Genomic DNA, 20,325 nt, shown 5'->3' on the forward strand with positions numbered 1-20,325 from the left:
AAGAACAGTCCTCCCATTTCAAAGAGTTATAGTGTCCTTCACCCTAGATGCTTCTTTCATGATCAGATCAAATATGTGGTCTGTTTTGAAGCTAGGTTGACATTTTTATTATTATTCATTCAGCTCATATGAGCAAGAAGAAGTATCTAGAGTTAGGAGCAGGGGATGGTTTGCAAATATATGGTGATATAAATGGGAAAGAAAAAGGATGTTTAGATATTACAGAGAGAATATTGATGGTTAATGTTTGTTATATTACAGCGCTGACATTCCTCGTCACATGACATGCGAAGGGAAAATGAGGGAGTTGATTATGTGATGATGAAGCTCACATCCAGAATGAGTCCGTCTGGTTTGTCTGGAGTTCTTCGCCTTAAGAATTAATATCACAACATACACAACAGCCTTGTGCCTACAATCCTGTCAGATAAATGAGTACAGAAGTGTATCGCAGCCTTGGGGGTGAATCTTTAGAGAGATGTGAAGAGGGAAAACTGATTATGGATAAGCCTGCATTTGATTAATGTTTAAGGAGCAGGAGCCTCCTGATGCAGTGCCATGGAAACAGTTGTTTGTCTCAACAGCCTTGTTTTAAGTTGTGACACTCAGATGCCTGATGTACCACAAAGATCCATTTTGTGATTTGCATTGGATTGAGACATTTTTAATTAAATAGATTTTTTTGCTGTGTCCGTAGTTTTAATATGCATTGTCATTTTTATTTGTGTTCCTGTTCTTTCATCTAACCTGATGACACAAGATTTCCACATAAACCAAGAAATCAGAAATCAAGAAATCAGGTTTATTTTCAGCTGGTTCTGTTTCATAAAAGATGTTTAAATGGTTCAGACCTACGTTACTATGGAAACCTCCAGACCGGTGGTGGAAGAAGTAAATACTACTCCAATTAAAAATTGTACTTAAAGCTCCAGTGTTTTAATATTTAGGAGGATGTATTGGCAGAAATATAATAATATAATATTCATAGGTATGTTTTCATTAGTGTTTAATCACCTGAATATAAGAATCTTTGTGATTTCGTTACCTTAGAATGAGACTCTACAGAGGGAGCCTAACCACCATGTTTCTACGGTAGCCCAATAGGGACAAACCCAAAACAGGGTCTAGATAGGCAGTCACCATCGATTCTCCTATGTGCTCGGAAGGGGAGGGTGAAGCGAGGGGGTAACAATGTGCAACTACACCGCTAGATGCCACCAAATCCTACACATTGGTCTTTTAAGTAAAATAAAAGGTTTTAGAATCATAATAAGATGTTTTTACTAAAAGTAACTCATCATGAAGAGTGGTCCATTTCAGAATACTGTGAGGTATTTAATTGGATAATAATCTTTGATCAATCAATCAGACTTTATTTAGATAACACTTTTCATACAAGTAAACTGACTGATTAAAAAAATAAAATAATAATAATAAAATAATTTTAATGAATTTATATCCAGCTGTGTATCTTATGTAACTATTCTATTATATCTATATGTTGAGAATATTTTCTAATAATAGTCTTAATCTGTAAGGTAACTAGTAATGAAATATATGTAGTGAATGAAATGTAGTGGAGTACAACAACTAAAAAGTTTTTAAAAAAAATGTAAATACAGTACCAGTACCTCAAAACTGTAGTTACAATACTTGAGTAACTACTGGTACTTTACTTCCTACCTCGGCTCCAGATGATGGTGCAGTTTTCAGGGTTAACCAGTGTTACAATGAATTTGCCAGACTGAAACACATAATTTACTCCAAAGTTCCTCCCTGAAAGTTACTCAAATATGCCACATAGAGATAAGAAACCCAAGGCTGTAATCTCACAGTAGCATTTTCACCCAGCCTGACCTTTAGATCGTCTAGAAACAGATAGCCTATCTAAAAAGGTATTTAAACTATGTGGAGGCCGTCACTTGTACAAACTAAAAACATAACTAAGAGCTTACAATGCAGTCACGACAACAGAGCTCAACGGTTATACATATTAAAAGGTCCATGTTCTTTTATCCCATAAGCAGTGTTATAGCAGTGGTATAAATCTTGATATTAAACAGCTTCTTCTACATCATGAGTTTAAAAGAATCTAACTGCCAAGTAAAAAGGAAAGAAAGCAGGTTTTCTTTTGAGAAAATAATTTATTTTGGAACACAATAACCATATTTCCTCACATAACTAGATCACACACACCACTGGTTTTCTTCAACAAAAACACCCAGTGTTCAATATCAGAGTACATCATGTTGTGTGACTATGTGTGCCCCTTCGAGTCGTCACCACACCCCTTACAGTCTTTCAGCATCAAAATATTTGTATATTATTTGTGTAAAATTAAAGCTGTATAATGATTACTGCGGGTTAACATACTGTGGGCTCTCATCCACTTGTTTGGGCAGATAAGATTTTCAAATGAAAAAAACATTTTTAGAAGAACACAACACTGAGCAATGTTCATTCCAATCCAAGGTGTTTGGGATTCACTGACATTTAAATCACTGGAGAGGTTTATATTTAAATTCTTCTGTTTTCCAAGCAATTAAACATGAGCCCACAATCTTGAAAAACAAGATGCTTGAAGCACTGGGGTTAGGATAAATACAGCGGAGCACATTATCATATCAACACAGTAAAACAACATTTCAGATCCAACACTCCATGAGAAAATTATCTTAATGTATATGACATGTTTTGGTCTAATATACGTCAACATTGTTTCCCGTCACATTAGCATCAAAATGACAAGAGAATCCCTCCTAGTTGGTTATTGCCTTTATTTTCCATTCCTGTTCCCTTAAATATCTGAATATACACTATCTTTATATATTTCTTCATTTTTTTCCATTGTTAAAGTGAATAAGTTTTGGTTTTTGTCAATCAGAGGTGGTGATATGACACAGTATACACGTACTGTACTCAGCACTCACACTCTGATGCATTTGCACAAGCAAATAACAAAGAAATGTCATATTAACAATACAAAATACAAAAAAATACCCAAAATAATCAACTAGAAAAAAATACATCCAAATAATACATCCAAACCTGCATTTTTGTGCAAAGTTGGGTGGAGGCAAAACTCTTAAAAAGAACACAAATGGCTCTTACTGCAGAAACTGGGTTTGTGCTGGTGTCATCAATATTCATCAGATTTTTCTGCGAGCCACAATAAATTCAAACCACACCTGGTTTTATTGAAATGAGAGCTGTGGACAGAGTGAACCATGAACCGTATATCTCTATAGGTGAAAAAGAGGATGTTTGCCGTCAGTGACTGGCAGTTGTAGTTACGTCTCCCTGACAGCAGATGGCAACAGTGATTTGTGGTTTGAACAATGCAGGATGAAAAGTCTTTAGAGGCAAAGAAAGACATATCCACACTGTCCAAGTAGGCATGCACCGACCCAAACACTTTAGCAAATGGATCAGGTATCAGCCATGACGCCACATTAACTACAGTTTCACTGTCAACTTCATTATATGTTTCAGTTTAATGTCATGGTGGGCTGCTGACTTTTACAGTACATAGAAATGATTGGAATGAGTTCCACACAGTGAGGTGTACAGGTTTTAAACGTGGGAAAAAGAGGGCACTGGTATCGGATCGGTACTTCGGCAGATACCCTGAGTTAAGAAGGATAAAGTTGGATCGGTGAATCCCTATATTGCACATTAGCCAAGCCAGTATCGGTGAGATTAATACCTGGGTTTCACAGTATTTGCATAGAATAATCTCCCCCAAAGGAGGTTACATTTAAGCTAAATACATCTAAAAAAAAACAACAGATCTCCATAAACTGTGGTCATGAAAGAACATCCATTTTGATTTAAATAGTGATCAGAATCACTATAACAGTACTTTGACAGAAAAAAACATAACCCAGACTATTTCCAAGGACAAGAATGAGTTGCTCAAGTTTTGTGAGCGTTGCGTTTGAGTGTAAACAAAAAACGTATTTACTATATACTATATTATTGAGCATTTCATAGTTCTAATATTCTGCACACTTCTATTATTGACAGTGTGTGCCATTATACAAACTGTCCTGATATGCAAAACTTCCCTCAACTTAATGTAAATGCTACTGCTTTCAAATACTATCAAACCCAGGTCTTACAACACACAAACCTTGGCCTAAACAGCCTTACAAGAAGTGCTGTTGTTAATCACTGCGTATCCCTTCATCACTTCAAACCATCCATCTGTCTCATCACAGTGTTTAGCAGACTACAGATTACTTGGCTGGACTGGAAAAAGCTTCCTAAGCCCTTACAAAAAGGTTCGCAAACAATTTCTCAATTAGATTCAGGTTTTGAAAAGTCCACAGGTCCCATTATTGCAGTATGCTTTCATCAAGACACATCTGAGATGGATTTCAGCAGTTTTTTTCGACCCTGCTGCGTTGCAACTTTAACACTCAGCCCAGTGAAGAAAAAAAAGAAAAGCTTTTCACTGCTGTCTATGAAACAAAAAATATTCCCTTGCATCAAAATCTCTCTCTTCTTTCTTGCATGCAGTGCCCTCCATCTAATTATACAATAGAACAATCAACAGTATTTTACAAACAATCCACTAAAATAAACATTTGGTTTAGAGTTGGTATCCTCTGCCCTCCCACTCATCACACCTCACAGCTCAGATAATTAAGAGAAAATCTGCTTTGCACTGCTGAACTTTCCCTTTAAAAACAGCACCACAATGGCCAATGAGTCCGCTGCATTTTCAAAATCGTCTGTTAGAAAATGTAATGAGATGTTTGCACCAATGAGGTTGAGCTCAAAGGCTAGCCAGTGGCAGGTCTGTGTCTGTGCAGTAAGAGAGCGATATCAGAGTCTTGGCTGGACCAGCAGCTGATCAAAGGCAGATGAAAGAGTAAGAGGGCTCAAAGACACGGACAAAAGACAACACAGGGAACACTTGAGTCATCTAACTTTTCGTCATCATCCCTGCTCCCGTCAGTTCTTCCTCTCGGTCACAAGGAGAGCTAAACCACCAATAACCTCCATACCTGCGCGTTGACTAATGAGGAAAATAAAATGATTGTGTCATACACGGTGTAAAGTGCCTTGAATCAAAGTGATAGAATGCAACTGTGGAAATGTGCATGGAGCCCCTTTGGGGTTGATCCCTGGTCATGTGTGGTCGGCACTGAACATTTTCATTTCAAGTGCCGAACATACGTGCTGGGGGGATGTTATGAGCTGGAAATAATGTCTAATATCCCACAATAATACTTAATTTATCTACTGTACATTTTCTACAAACAACAGAGCAACGGTTCATCCAAAGGAACAGACATCGTAAGGGCAGATAGACCATGAACAGAGAAATTGAATCACACCTACCAAACACAAAGATCTCCTGCTCGGTCATGGGTCTTTAAACTCTCGGTCGACACAGGCGCACACAGACATACACACTACATCTGTGAGTTACATACATACTACAAAGACGCTGTGTTGGTTAAGACAGCAGACTAGGCTATATGGCCTTGGCGGTGATAAGCAGTGAGCTTCTTACAGGTGCTGCAAATGGGCACCGACTGCAGCACAGTCCTTGTTTACACTAATAGGAGGCTTCTTGTGTGCTCTTGTTTTTCACTGGACTACTCTAAAGTGGTGCTCTCACTTTCTTTATAATTCCAGCTTGACTTCATCTCTCGTCATATTTGGTCAACGCCTCCGTTAGCCAAGGATCATTGTCGTGTACACGAAGAGAAACAAAATGTTCCTGCTTTGAATTCAAAGTCCTCGCAACGGAAAAGAGCACAAAGGCAGTTAGTTGTTTTTGTTTTCCGTCACATACTGTAAGGTGATGGTGATTACAAAGGGGAACTGTGGTAAAGGCATGAAGACGTGTGAATGGTAAGTGTGGGTCAGGAACGGTGAGTAGCACCAGAGGAGAAGGCAGAGAAGAGAGAGCAGTTTAAGGTTTAGTTCAGGTGTCTCCTCAGTGCTGGGACAGTGGGGTTGGAGAGAGTGAGAGGGGAGAGGAAGAGTGAGACAGATACAGAGGTCAGAAGTTTAAGCTTTTTTCTCTGCGCAGGAGCTCTCACTCGGGTGTGCACTTTGGCACGGCGGTTTCTGTTTCTCCCACTGGCACATCGCATTGGCGTAACCCACAATCACTTTGTCCATCCAGGTGAGCGGCTGGGGGAAGAGCACCGCACCCTCGAAGAAGCCCAGGTGGCCTCCGTGTAGCGTCAGGGAAAAGATCACATTCGGCTTCTTTGCTAAAGGATGACACATCACACAGTAATTAGGCTTGTGCACGGTGTGCACTCATTAGTATCTCAAAACCAACACTGGACATGTCCAAATATGGGCTGGCCAGGGATTATTTTATACCTGTTATAGATAGCATGGGCGTGTTTGCATGGTCAAACAGATAACAGCATGACTCAACTTCTGGTAGGTATGATTAAGTGCTAACTACCAGAGTTGAAAGTTTGAGCCAATCAACAGGTTGCTGAAGATGCAGTTTCTCTAATGTCCACCAAAAAAACTGAGACTTTAGGAAATGAAAAAAAACATTCCTTCTTGAACTAAAAAAATCAGTAAAGTGTTTTCAGTGTTCTCCAAAATGAGGCTCTGAATGGTTAATTTAGTCCTTCCAATGTGTAATTGAGGCAGGTTTGGCTTGACTGACAGGTCTCTCAGGGCTCTCACACTCTGCCTTTTACTTGCTCGGCTGCCACAATATTGCCAAATGTGTAGACATGCCTGTGCATGACCTTGTGTAGAAAACAAGGTCCATAAAATGTTCTGCTGTGAAAGAACTTCAGTGCTTTGCACAGTGCACTGACCTGTACCACATCAAACTCTTTTAGAGTGAGCTGGAACATTGACTTATTGCCCAACATCAGTGTTGGACTTCACTAATGCTCTTAATGGCTGAATGGGAGCAAATCCCTGCAGCCAGGTTTCAATGTTATGAAAACCCTCCCAGAGGAGTGAAGGGGGTTATCACAGCACATTAATGCTTGTGGTTCTGGAATGACATGTTCAATAATCATATGAGTGTAACGTTAAGGTGTCCACATACTTTTGGCCATGTGGTGTATTACAACTGACAACGACGGGGGACTGAGTGTTACTACCACCAGGTTCAATACCAAGAGGGAACCAACGGGTTGTTGACTGATAGCTACATCTGGGGTTTTTTCTACGCTATAAATATGGTAAGAAATCCATTCATTTACTTGAAACCTTGGACTCAAAGTGGCATCATCCCCCACACTGCAGACAACATTAATCTAATGCAGCTGAGGACAAGTAGGCATTGTGGCCTCTTAAAATGATTTGCCTGGATCTCTTTATTTTCCTGTTCTTATTTGGGTTAGTAGGTGAGCCTGATGTGGTTGACTAGTGATTAAGATCCCTCAGGACTTTCACCACTGTGCACTTTTCTTGACAGCAGCTGAGCTGCACTGGGACAACTGTGTGTTTTGTCCAGAGCCAGAGCCACCGTCTCAATGGGCACTGAGAGACAGGTGGGAACAGAAACTACTAAAAAACGCTTACTGTGACATGATTGTAACAAACTGTGGTTTCAAGGTTTTGTTTCACTGCATAAAACCTTTTTTTCTGTTGCTACAGTCATACTTTACTTACTTTTTTTTTAAACTTACTAACACTGTATCACATCCACATTCAGTACAACTACAAATCAGAGGTGAGTACAGACCAAATGTAAGACTGTTACTTCCCCATAACTGACTTAATAGTATGATGTAAACCTTCTTATCAAACATCCTTAATCTAAGCTAATTAAAGCACCAACACAGCGAGTGTACTTCTGTTGAGTCCTTTCCTGGTCGTCGTGTCTGTGACTCACAGTATCACATTTTAGGGCAAAGGGTCAGCTGATCCTCTATTCAGTAAGTGTTACTCTCTAGAGAGAAATAGAACCAGAGTTGCATGTACTTCCAGTCAGGACTCAACCACACACACACACACACAACACACCCACACACACACACACACAACACACACACACACACACACACACACACACACACACCACACACACACACACACACAACACCACACACAACACACCACACACACACACACACACACACACACACCCTTACATGTGGGATTTTCTGTTTACAAAAAAAGTGGTCACTAAGTTTAAATATAGCACAGGCTGAGTTAAAGCAAAGCTTGATAAACACTATGTAATGTGAAAGCAGTTAAAGAGTAGCTTGCCTCTTCTTGTTTGTAAAATGAGGTTCAAACAATCCAGATCCACTCTATGTTCAAATCTTTAATGTTGGGAACCTGTGAAAACTCACTTTATATAGAGGGACACTATATTTGTATGTGTGTGAGTGAGTGTTACAGCTGCTGTAACACATCAAAAGACATTACTCATAGCCTTGACCTCCGTGCCACACCCTGTCCTGTTCAGGGTGCAGAGCCAACTCATCAGAAGGCCTTCAAAGATTGCAGACATTTTTTCTAAGAAACAAAACTGCAGACACTAGTCAGAGAGGAAAAGCCTGTTAAATAAATAAATAAATAAATAAATAAAACTCAATTGTTGAGTCAATAGAGGACCAACTGTAAAAATGCCACGATACGTCTGCAGATACATCTAGTACTAAACCCTAGTACAGAGCTGCACTGTACTGAGCCACATTCAGACTATTACTTTTGGTTTATAATATTTATTTAGAAATCTGGGAATTTGTCTGCAGTATCAAATATTCAGTAGAACTGAGTATTATTATTTTTTCAGATCTGATAGAAAAATAAGAATAACTTCTAGTAACTGTTTTGCAGCATATTCTGCAGCTTTTAAAAATGTTATCCCCTTTTTTCCTTCACTTTATATTAGTGGAAGCAATTTGTGAGCTGTCCTTGCCAGTTTACTTTGAATTACACTGACCAGCATTTTCTTGCCACTGGAAACAGAGCTCCCTTTTCTTTTTGTGAAAAAATTAAAAAAAGAATACATCAGGGTATTATTTATTTTAGCTGGTTTGGGACCAGTTTGTCCCTATTACTGAAATGTGAGTAGAATCATATGAAATATCAGAAACTCAGTGTTCAAATGATCAATTAAATGGTCAATAAAAGATAAGAACAATCTCAAAACTGATGGTGAAAATGGTGAAAATGGCTTGCAAATGTGACAAATCTTTTTAGGGTTTGGTACTGCTGTCATGACACATGCTGCTATGTTACCTGCTAGTGTGCGAGGGATGGTGAGCAGTGAATCATGAACCAGAGGATCATCTGCAGAGTTCACTAGCAGCAGTGGCACCTTTACCTGGAAATAAAAAATAATACATCAAACAAACAGAGCAAAAAGAGAAACATAATATGAGATCATGTGAGATATATGCAAAAGTAGATCTTACATTGTGAATATAATGTACACAACTCTCCTTCTCATAGTACTCTTTGAGAGAGCTGTGGCCGTGGAATTTTCTGTTGAAACCCAAAAAAAGGAAGTGTCATTAAATTATCCCACTTAACAAATACATTGCAGTTATTTTACATTCTCGCCACTGATGAATGGATCAGGTGAAATACAGATAAGGAGATTCAAAAACACAGATCTGTAATCTACCATATCAAAACAATACAGAGGACTGTGACTGTCATACCTCATGATGTTGTCGTCGATCTGCATGAGGGATGTCGCTGTGTACAGCCGACTAAGATCTGCGTCTATCTTTTTAACTGAGCTCCCCGCAAACAAACTGTGCCTGTAACATGTAAAGATACAGACATACACAAACATTATTCATGAAAACATGTTGAAATCAGTGAAATTACTCAACCACTAGGCATGCAGTAAGGGACTAAAAGGAAATAATATGGGCGGTGAACCTTATGTTTAACTATAAAAATGCAAGACCAATATCTCCAAATAATGTATCAGTATTGGTACAACTCAGCTCACCATTAATAATTAATTGTGTCTCGCCTTTTTCTGTGAGCGGTTCCCAGCAAAAATACACAATGAAAAGGATCTGTTCATAGTCATATCGACATCATACCAGCAACGTACACCTTTCACTAGTTTCAATGTCTGTATCTGTAGAATATGTCGCAGACATGAAAAAGATATTAATATTTTTGTATTTTTTTTACTTTTAAGTGTAACTTATAGGCCTACTAAACTTAAATCATATTACTACTACTTAGTCTTAACCTGCACAGATCTTGTAACTGATCTGCTTCTATAGTCCAATATAATCTCAAAATGTCTGTGATCAAGATGCACTGAAAACCTCTTTGCTGTATCTACAGGATGAGACATGGTCTTTATGTTGAAGTTTAGGGAACTGATGTGAAGACCTTTACACTAACTATAGGAGAAACTATTTGGACTGCATGTGCAGGGCCAACAGTGATACCTGTGTGAGAGGATGATTTTCTTCATGTTGTCAGCCATGAGAAAGTTATAGAAGCGTCTGAACTGGTCCCACTGTAGGAATGTTTCCTGGGCCCTGAGAGAAAAAGACAAATGCACAGGAAGTTAGCTCTGTGCAGCCTGTCTGCATTCCAAACAACACACTAAATGTCCTGTTTAATCCACTGGACAAAGAGTCACGCTGGTGGAGAGAGTAGAGCAATGGTGTCAGGCATTAGTATGCAGCTCACTGGCAGAGACAGACTAAACCAACACAACATCTAAAAGATATTTAACAAAGTACTTAACATTAGGTACAAATTATTAATTTCCCTTTTGGCATTTCAATACCATTTGAGGTCAAGTATGATTTATTATTCACAGTTTATTTGCGGAGAAGAGTGATAGCTACAGCTCTCAGGGACCCTGACAGAAGGGCCTGATTAAGTTTGGACACTGATTTGAAAAGAGAATCCATTAAAGGGAGAAACCTCCCCTGCAAATTCAACTTCACAAAAGACCAGTCTCTACAACACACCCTTCCCTACTGCCTACATCCAAACTTTAACAGACCCAGCCTGTCATGTCTGCCAAGAGACGCTGGCTACATTTATAACACAAAAGGTGTGGCTCAGTCCAACACGAACACAGGGTGGAGAGTCTGCTCTAACACCCACATGAACTAGTGGTTGAAAAACACCATCGTAATACATTGTTTGTCCTCCATGTTTCACAAATGTGACTATGTACGCAAAATGCTTATTCTGGACATGTGAAACAGCCAGTTCACTTCATTGTACACAAACCATCAACACAACAAAGTTAAAGCAAACTGTGGAAAAAGTGACAGCATGAACTGGTGCTGAGCAGTAAACAAAACTCTGAGGCTGATCAACCTTCAGGCCCCTTTGTTTACAATGAGTCCATTGTGTCGGTTGCGTTTAAAAAAAAAAAAAAAGGTCTTCAATATGACAACTTAAAAAAAGTGCTATTTATCAATTAAAGATCAATAGTAAAAAGAATAACCGAACTATAAACAGCTGACAAAAGATGCCTGGTAGATTATATTATGCAAGCACTAATCATTTTGAGTCATTGTGCTGAGCTTAATTTATAATCAGAAATGTGTGCACATCAAGTGCCGGTGTTAGAAAGGGGCTTTGATGATACTATGCATTTTAATTAAGAGATTAGATGACAACAACCCACCTGAGAGCACTGTACCCCTGACAGACGCTGACACAACACAGCACTCGCTCCTGGTTCATTGTGTTCTCGCCCAGGAACTTACATACTATGTTTCCACCCAGACTGAAGCCCACCACGATCAGCTGAGTCTGAGGATACGTCTTCTTAATGTAGCCGACCATAGATGCAAACTCCCATGTGCACCCTGTAAGGGAAACAGTATAGTTACCAATCAATACATAACACCTCTGTAGGACGGAGCGTTTTTCTCTGCTCAGCAGTTCCAGCTGAAGGTGCCTTCAGCTCATGGTGTTAAATGTGAGTCTCTATCAGACCTTTATAAGCTCAGGTCTGAAACCTCTTATTATCTGTAACTCTTGGAGCTTTAGTAGCTCATACAGCCTTTTCGTTTTTACCTTGAAATTATGTTGTATCGAGATTTGTCTAAATGAAGGGAAATTATGATATTAGAGTGTCTTTACTAAACCAGATTACATCAAAATGAGGTCAAGGTGCCACCAAAGGACATCATTTATTTAAACACCACTCTGAATTAATGTTTCAGCTGTGCTCACTGCTATGAAAATTGCTTCTGGCCAGAGCTTCTTAAGCCTCAATCGCTAGACAATTGGATAAGAGCAGCAGACAGAGCCAAAAATTATGATGCAGTATTACAGATCATCAGACCAAATCACATCATTTTTTTATTCAAAAAACTGGGTCATCATTCCTAGATACTCCTAATATGAAAGAGTGATTCTGAGGTGATAGAGAGTAAAACTAAAGTCAGCTCTTTGCTCTCACCGTAGGTAAACATGCGCGGAGAAGTTAGCTCGATGTTGGGAAGAGCTCCCAGGTGGTTCAGCACGGCACAGCGGTAACCGTCCTTCTGGGCGTAATCCACAAAGGTTCGGATGTAATGCTTCTCACTATGGTTACCAATACCAGGGCATATCACCATGGTGATGTCATCTGGTGAAACAGACAGATGGATGGGAGAGATATTTACCAGTGAGCAATATGTAAGCACAGACAATGAGGAGAGTATGCCACTCTCCTAAACAGCACATCAGTTTATTATAAAAGGAGCAAGGCAAAGCACTGCAGCCGATCCAAAATAAAGGATTAGGCTCTTTGTCTGTCAATTATAGCTTTACAAAGAAACCAAAATGGAAATAGTAACGCTACTTTTTTGGGAATCAAATGTCATGTGAGTGTTAAGCTTTCAAAGAGGATCACAAGATCAAAGTTGAGGAGGTAGGTTCAGGGTTCAGCTGAGGCATTCAAAGAAAACTGCCTTCACACAAGTGCATTACCAACACGTTATTCCTCATTTAAATATCAATGACGTGAGTGTAACTTGTATTATTATAGCCAAACTATGTTCTATATATCTCGAGTTAAGTTTATTCATATAACCCAAATCCCAGAGGCTTTTATAATCTGTACAGCATACGGCACCCTCTCTGCCTGACCTTCGAACTGGATAAGGAACAACAAAATGTAAGAAACCTCAGGAAGATGAGCAGAGGTGGGATCCCTCTTCTAGCACAGACACCCAATAGGTGTTGCATTAACAGACTAGACAAAAGTGGCACTAGGAGAATTACAATATAAAAGAAGGAGAATAAAAAATATACAACCAAGAGCTACAAAAAACGTGAGAGTTGGTAGTTGGTAAAGAAAAAGTAGATCTAGATCAAACGCATCACCTCCTGTTCGATGGTCCCCCATTGGCTCAAACAGGTCAAAGGTCGCAGTGGCCCCGTCCTGCATGGGTAAGTACTTCCTGACTCCACTGGGGTGGGGTGAGCTCACCCGACCAAGTTTACCATACAGTGCCGTCTGGAGGTGACCGCTCTTACCCCACAGTAAGGGAGGAATGTACCTGGAAAACACAAAATTAGACACTGCTATTAAATTTGATCTAGAAATATGAGCTTATTCTACTAATGCACTCGATAGGAGCACAAGGCCCAGAAATAACACGAACGCAATGTTATCCTGAGCAGATACATTTGCATTAGTGGTTCAGGCACACAGTTTGCATACAAAGACACATTTTCTGTTGCAGCTTTCGAAAAGCTTGCTCCATGCTACCAACTGACATCAGTGTTTAACGTCAGTCTGTTGCTATGTTTTGATAAGTTATGCTGAGCATGTGTACTTGAATTCCAGTGACACCTCTGTAGGAGTTAGCTGTAGGAGTCAAGTCTTTAGATTACATAATGTTCCTTTGAAATACTGTGCCTTGTGTTGTGTATTATCATGAATCACCATCTTATTTCCACACTGAGGCCAGGAAAAACAACCTGACAGGAAAACCCTTTTAGGTTCTGTTTTTTCAGGTGCCTATCCAATCATACAAAGGAAACCCACATCAAGGCAATATTATAGTCGAGGCTAATAATAAGAGCTGTAGGGATAAAAGCCAAAACAACTGTTAATGTTTGTCTGCTTCTCGTGTAATGTCGCAGTTATAAAAAAGGTGATAAATGAATGTTTAGTTCAGGTGATCCTGTCATTTTTGACCTTTTGAAGATATTCAGGGGGGAATTCTAGATCAGAGGTTATGTTTAAGACATATTCCATCTAAAAACAAGATTTTAACAGTACAAATGGGACTTTTTCACAATGTTCAGAAATAACACAAACATTTGATTGCCTCTTTCTCACTTTCCTTCTATTATATAATATCCTAACTGGATTTTTTTTTCTTCTTCTTAGACTTGCTGACAATGAAGTGTGAAATCATCTTGGGAGGTGATGAGATAAACAGGATCAGCTTAACTGTAAACTCAAGCGCAGACACCACGTGGACACTATACAGTACACGGACCAAAACCCAGAGACAGTACACGTAGCTGCAGGAAGCAAAGGGTTTAATCAACAGTTACACAAGCCCGTCCACCTTGTTTTGCCTCATCTCTTACTGTGGCTCCAACAATTACTGTACATAGAAAATACAGTCTTACATAAGAGAACTGTCAATCAAAACGCAGACTACTTCCAAACGGCGATAATGTAATCACCTCCAGCATGCGCTGTACAGGTAGTTAAAGCTTAACCACACGTTTCTAGAAGGTACTCTGCAGGCTTAATCTACCACTACAGGAAGAGGATAACCTCATTGTTGTTATGTGGAGGATAAGCACACCGCCGGGTTAGCGGAGTTCATCCATGGGAAGCAACAGACAAACAGCTCCCTGTTGGCCTTCAGGGATTAATAAAGTCTATCTCTCTATCTCTCTATCTATCTAAATTGATACAGTTTGAAGAATCCCTATTAAACAGGCTCAATTGATACTTTTTGGACAATTCAAATTACCATAAAATACACATAATAACTGAGGAAGTTGCTCGAAAATAAGAGTTTTGTGTAGCTCAACTGATAATAATTGGAAACAGGCTTTTTTTTTAACAATTGTGTGTGACTGGTTGACATTTGTTTGAATCTGAATTACAGAGTCTGCCTTTTAGAGCCGTAAATGTCACCTTGTGATACAGTGTGTGTGTTTGCTGTTGTCTTTCATGGCTATTAGGTAACAGAAACTGGAAACAGATGCGTCAGTGTGGTTTGATGAAGCAAAGATCTAAAGTCCAGATCAAAGTCCAGAAGTAAAGGCTCGGGCTTTTGATACTAGCAAGCTGGGAAAATACCAAACCATTACCACTGGTAAGAATTAATCAAGACTTACTGACTTTATGTCTTTATTGCCCTCATTTAGGTTTCCCTTTTCTTTTGACTTTTAATTGTACTTTATTGTAACTCTGTATTTAAACTGTTCAACTATGTTTCTGCCAATGTTTTGTCTGGTACTGGTCTGTTTACCATTGGCTTTGGCCTTGATATTTACTTGAAATATCATTGCTGCTTTAACATCAAGGTCCAAAATAAAACAAGTTGTAGACTCCTTAACAATGAGCTAAACGCTTATCTGTGACTTTACATTTTTTTGTCAGATTAAACTAATAAAAAAGGTAAAAATAAAATCCTCTAGATAAAAGGAAAATTAAGCTAAAACCGCACTTGAAGAAAGAGTTATTTGTTCTGTATTGTTCTCTACGTTAGCCAAAACCCCAGCGTGCATGTTCCCAAACACAGCCAAACAAAACTGCTGTTGACTCTTGTTAACCTCACAACATCCCTCCTATGCTTTCCACTGTGTAATTGATCTCTGTTATGCAACGCCGCAGAATGTCATTATGATTTACAAACGTGACTTTTTCAACAACACAGAGACACGACCCAGATGATGCAGACACCAACATGGGCAATAAGGACAGGTTCCAGGACTTTGGTTATCCGAGTTCAACCACCCACTGGGGCATACATTTCTGTGAGAAAATACGGCAGATCAGGAGGGAATGACAACAAGCCAGACACAAATGTAAACATCAGAGTGGCCTTAAGATTCACTGACACTGCAGCTGAAAGGCAAAGGGCTCAATAACAATCGATTATATAAGCTGAAACTCGTGATGAAGGCTTGAAGAGAGCCCCCCCTACAGAGCTGAAAGTTACTCTGGAGTATTACAACACCAGGACACCAGACCACAGGACATGGACAGTGATGCTCATTAATAAAAAAATAAATTAAGTTTACTTCGTTTACGTGCAGGCAGCGGCTTTCCCACAACCTACAGGTCATTAAAGCCCAGCTGCTAACCTGGTTTAGCCTTAACAGGGAAGACCTGCCACTGCCCTGTACCAACAATGGAAGATCCAAATTATAGTAGACATCAGAGTTGCCCTGAGGGGAAGATGCGCAACACCATATATGCAAATTATTTCTTGCCCTGCAGTGAATGAGTCTATATTTGTAATGCAAGAGTGACAAACCCAGTCTACCTTTGGGATAACCCCCCCGAAAATACAGGCTGGTATTTAATTCATACTAGAGCTGGCACTGAAGCCAGACATCTCTGGCACAGACATGAGGCTCACTCAGGAACACTGATAACAGATGGGACCACTGCCAGACAAACTGCTACCCTCACTGCAGCCCCAGATGGCCGACGAGCACTACTATTTCCATGGTAATGCCTTGAATGACAGACTCATAGCTGGGAACGCTACTCACTCTTTGGTCAGTTGAGGACAGGACTTGAGAAGGAAGCGGTTCAGGGCCGTGTCCTGGTAGGTGAGGTCCGGGGGCGCAGTGGGGCTCTTGAGGTTCAAGCAGCGGACGATGATGTAGAGCACCGTGGCCACCGCTGCCAGCTTCATGCCGTCAAACATTGCTGGCAGCTCTGGAGAGATGGTGCTCACGTCTGACTCGTGGGTATTCATGATTATTCTGAAAAACAAAACAGTGGACCACATTTAAGTTTAGTGCTTTCCCCTGTGTGTACACAAATGAACCCAAAAACAAATGTGTACTCCCTGTCATTATTTAAATATTTGTCCATAAATAGCACACACTTGTACAAAACCAAACAATTCTTGAGTTAAACTGTGATTGAGTCTGAAATGGTATAAAGCACAAAAATGGCAAAGACAAATATCTGATGATATCTGACTGACCTAAATACTCCTCTTGGTGCCCAAGGCGCTGTAGCAACAGATCTGTGGGAATACAGAGTGAGAGCAATTCAGTCAGATAAAGCACAGTCAGTGATTTAAAACACACACCTTAATTACACTAAAGCTTACAAAGAGACAACGCCTTGCTTCATAGATAGATGTGCTGATATTTCTATATTTTCTATAACTATATCTTAACACATTCACTTAACAGTTACATAATGTTCAGTAAACAAAGTCTTCTGAGCTGTGAAACGACAGGAAAATAAAACAGGAACTGTAAAGAGAACAATATATCAGTATCTCTGTTATCAGGAAAAAAGGGAAGTTGCCATACAGAATTTCACAGAAGTAGACGGTGTTTTCCATCGTTACGACCCAGCGGGCAAATAAAAATACCATAAAAAGAAAACGACGCAAAACGCAAAACCAGGAACAAACCTTTTAAAGCTTTTACTTACATTTTACGCCTCCAATAACAACTTGTTCCAAAAGTCCGAAATGTGACGTCACAGTGATGCGGTCAACCTAAACACAAACACAGAAAATAACATTGGCCTCTTAAATTACTTGACCAGAATTATATTACATTTGTCCTTAAACTGGGTTGAAAGTCTCATCTAAATGTCCTCATGATCACTGCCTTCTTCTTTATAGTGTCTAAGCTGTACCAGTAAGCATGATGTCACCCGGGCGATTTAAATTAGTGATGAATGATTAGTCAGTCAATGGGTTTTGATATTGGATTAACTGCAATTTATCAAGTAAAAGCATTATTCCAAAGCTTCACTTTTATGAAGTGCACTGGTTTATTTTCGGCTGGTTGTCAGAGGTAATTAGAGATAAATCACCCACACATGCAGTCCACCTGAATGTAGTATCACTTATCACCAATATCTCTGATTTAAACCAGCTTAACAGATATCAGCAGCGGGTAAACTACTCTGTCCATATCTTCTTGTTCCTATAAAGCAATAACATGTACCCTGTTTTAGTCTACCAATCCCCTTAATACTAATATAAATCAGTAAAGCTTTTTACTGATAGCTGAAAATGTTTGCTGTATTCCTTCAGCAGTCAGGTGTTACCACCACTTTCAAAATAGCTTTTAGAAGCACTACATCTATACAAACACCACCTGTAAACAACAACTCAGCCTCCAACACAATTATGCTCAGCTGCATAAAAGAAAATTGCTTCATCAATTAAACAACCAGCCCCAAAACATCCACACAGCTAAACCCGCCTCCCCCAATGCAAACAAAACCCACTGAGTAACGGTACACCCGATGCCAGAGAGAAAGTGTGTTTATTATAAGACTCTCCATTAATAAAAGGTACATTGGCATGAGAGCAGCCGCTAACATTAGCTCTTCCTTCTTTGTCACGACTCATAACAAGCCAGAGTTTACAGCCACAAGGACACACACACACATATATATGTTATATTTATAGAGAGAGGTTAGTTGGTATAATGTTACACATTTCTGGGATGTTTTCACTCGGTTCTAACATCTGTGTTGTGTTTGTTTGACAGCAGGCCAGACGATGCCTGCCGCATCTTCGTGCAGAAAATGAAAACCGTGAATCTAGTGCGCAGTGCATTCCCATTGAGACAACATACAGACGAGAGATTAAAAACCCCACAAATAAACCCCCAGTTAGACCTTTTATTATCTTAACCGTAGTCTCAACTTAAAAGGCGTTTAAGGGCCCGTATTTTAACTATCGATCCGATGAGGCAGCATCACTCGACACAACAGGAGCATCTCTGGCGTTACTTACCTCGGCTGGATGAGGGAGGAGGAGGAGGTGAGGGGGGGGGGGTAAATAAAACTCCTCGCTGCTTAAAAAAGCGACAGGCCTTATTTATTTTCGTAGCATTGTTTTAATTGTTGTTGCTGCTGTTGTTGTTGTTGTTGTGCTCCTCTATAACCATGGCTGTCCGGTGGGTATGACGCCCTCTTCTAGCCACACTAGCTCGAAGCAGCGACGCCAGCTCCGATTTCCACTTCCTAGGAGAATCTGGAATTTGCATACCGGCGTCCTCATTGGTTGACATGGCCGGTGACGTGGCGGCTGAGTTGCAGGCCACGCCTCTGATTTGTGACGCGTTGCAAAGTGTCCTTTTTTTTTTTTTTAATACTTTTGTTTTATTTATTTATTTTGTCGTTATAATGTTTGTTTTTGTCATGGTGTATGGTTTTATTACACTTTATGCATTGACCCGTTTTGGGACAGTGTTTTAGAGAAAAATTGTTGCAGTAAATGAATGCAAGTCGCACGCATTTTTAATTAAAACATGTTGCAACCAATCACTTAATTCATTATTAGTATTTTTGCAGCATTTTCTCTGTGTGGATTGGTTAGTATTTGAGTGTGTTAAACATACACCCAACGAGATCCTTCCTGAACGTGACAGGAACGTGAGCTGAAGCCTGTTACATAACATCTCAATTATACATACTGGAATATACCAGCAGATAATGTCACAATTTAACTGGCTACCAGATACTTTTATTATGATTATTATGTTTTCCTTATTAGAAAACACCACTTAGGTCGAATTTTCACTTCCTCATTCAACTTCAGGGCATATAGCCTATACATGGAAAGTGTACAACAAACCCGAGAAGCTACAGCCCCAGATGCAATAACAGTATTATATCCACCTGATGGCGACAGAGTTTAACTGATTCTTGTATGAAACTCTCAACTAGTAATGTAAAATAACATATAACGTATAACAGTCAAATAAAGTTTAATTATGCCGAGGTTCCCTGTGAAAACAGAGCAATATAGACGCCATGGTTGTTAATATGTTTTTTTAAGAGAGTGTGGGGTACCCATATATACTCATAATAATAAGCTTTATTCCTAAACAAAGTTACAAAGTGCTTTGCATGGCTGAACCAGGATTAAAACAGTCTAGGACCTCAATGTGGCAAATTACGACTATTAAAATAATAAAATAAAAACAACAAAATAATGAACAAAGAGATAAGAAGTGTTTAAAACAAATAAATTAAAATCAGAAGTGATTTTAATGACATTGCTGATTCTGTCAGCCTCAGATGCTCAGTCATAGTAGGTTTATCCAAATATACAGTAGCCTATATAAATGTTTGATTTTTGTAATACTTCTTCAAATGCCCATTGACCAAAGGAAATAGTGGCCACAGAACTGGAGCTGGTTGGTCTGCCTGCTGTGTTCTTAAATACTTGGCAAAGAGGG

General features: G+C 39.5%; 1 protein-coding gene across 1 annotated transcript; it reads right to left on the reverse strand.

Moving 5' to 3' along the window:
• Positions 1-2,124: 2,124 nt before the first annotated feature.
• Positions 2,125-19,090, reverse strand: LOC118320718 (monoacylglycerol lipase ABHD2). Its single transcript, XM_035651775.1, has 12 exons — positions 18,876-19,090; positions 17,552-17,618; positions 17,091-17,132; positions 16,648-16,863; positions 13,276-13,451; positions 12,368-12,535; positions 11,585-11,768; positions 10,380-10,472; positions 9,624-9,725; positions 9,375-9,444; positions 9,199-9,283; positions 2,125-6,236 (listed from the first exon to the last, which is right to left on the reverse strand). The coding sequence occupies exons 4-12, from the start codon at positions 16,854-16,856 to the stop codon at positions 6,028-6,030; spliced, it is 1,296 nt and encodes a 431-aa protein (XP_035507668.1). The 5' UTR covers positions 16,857-16,863; positions 17,091-17,132; positions 17,552-17,618; positions 18,876-19,090; the 3' UTR covers positions 2,125-6,027.
• Positions 19,091-20,325: the final 1,235 nt, after the last annotated feature.

The sequence above is a fragment of the Morone saxatilis genome, unplaced genomic scaffold (genome assembly GCF_004916995.1).
Source record: "Morone saxatilis isolate NCDOM2014 unplaced genomic scaffold, NCSU_SB_2.0 Contig11, whole genome shotgun sequence".
Taxonomy (NCBI): domain Eukaryota; kingdom Metazoa; phylum Chordata; class Actinopteri; family Moronidae; genus Morone; species Morone saxatilis.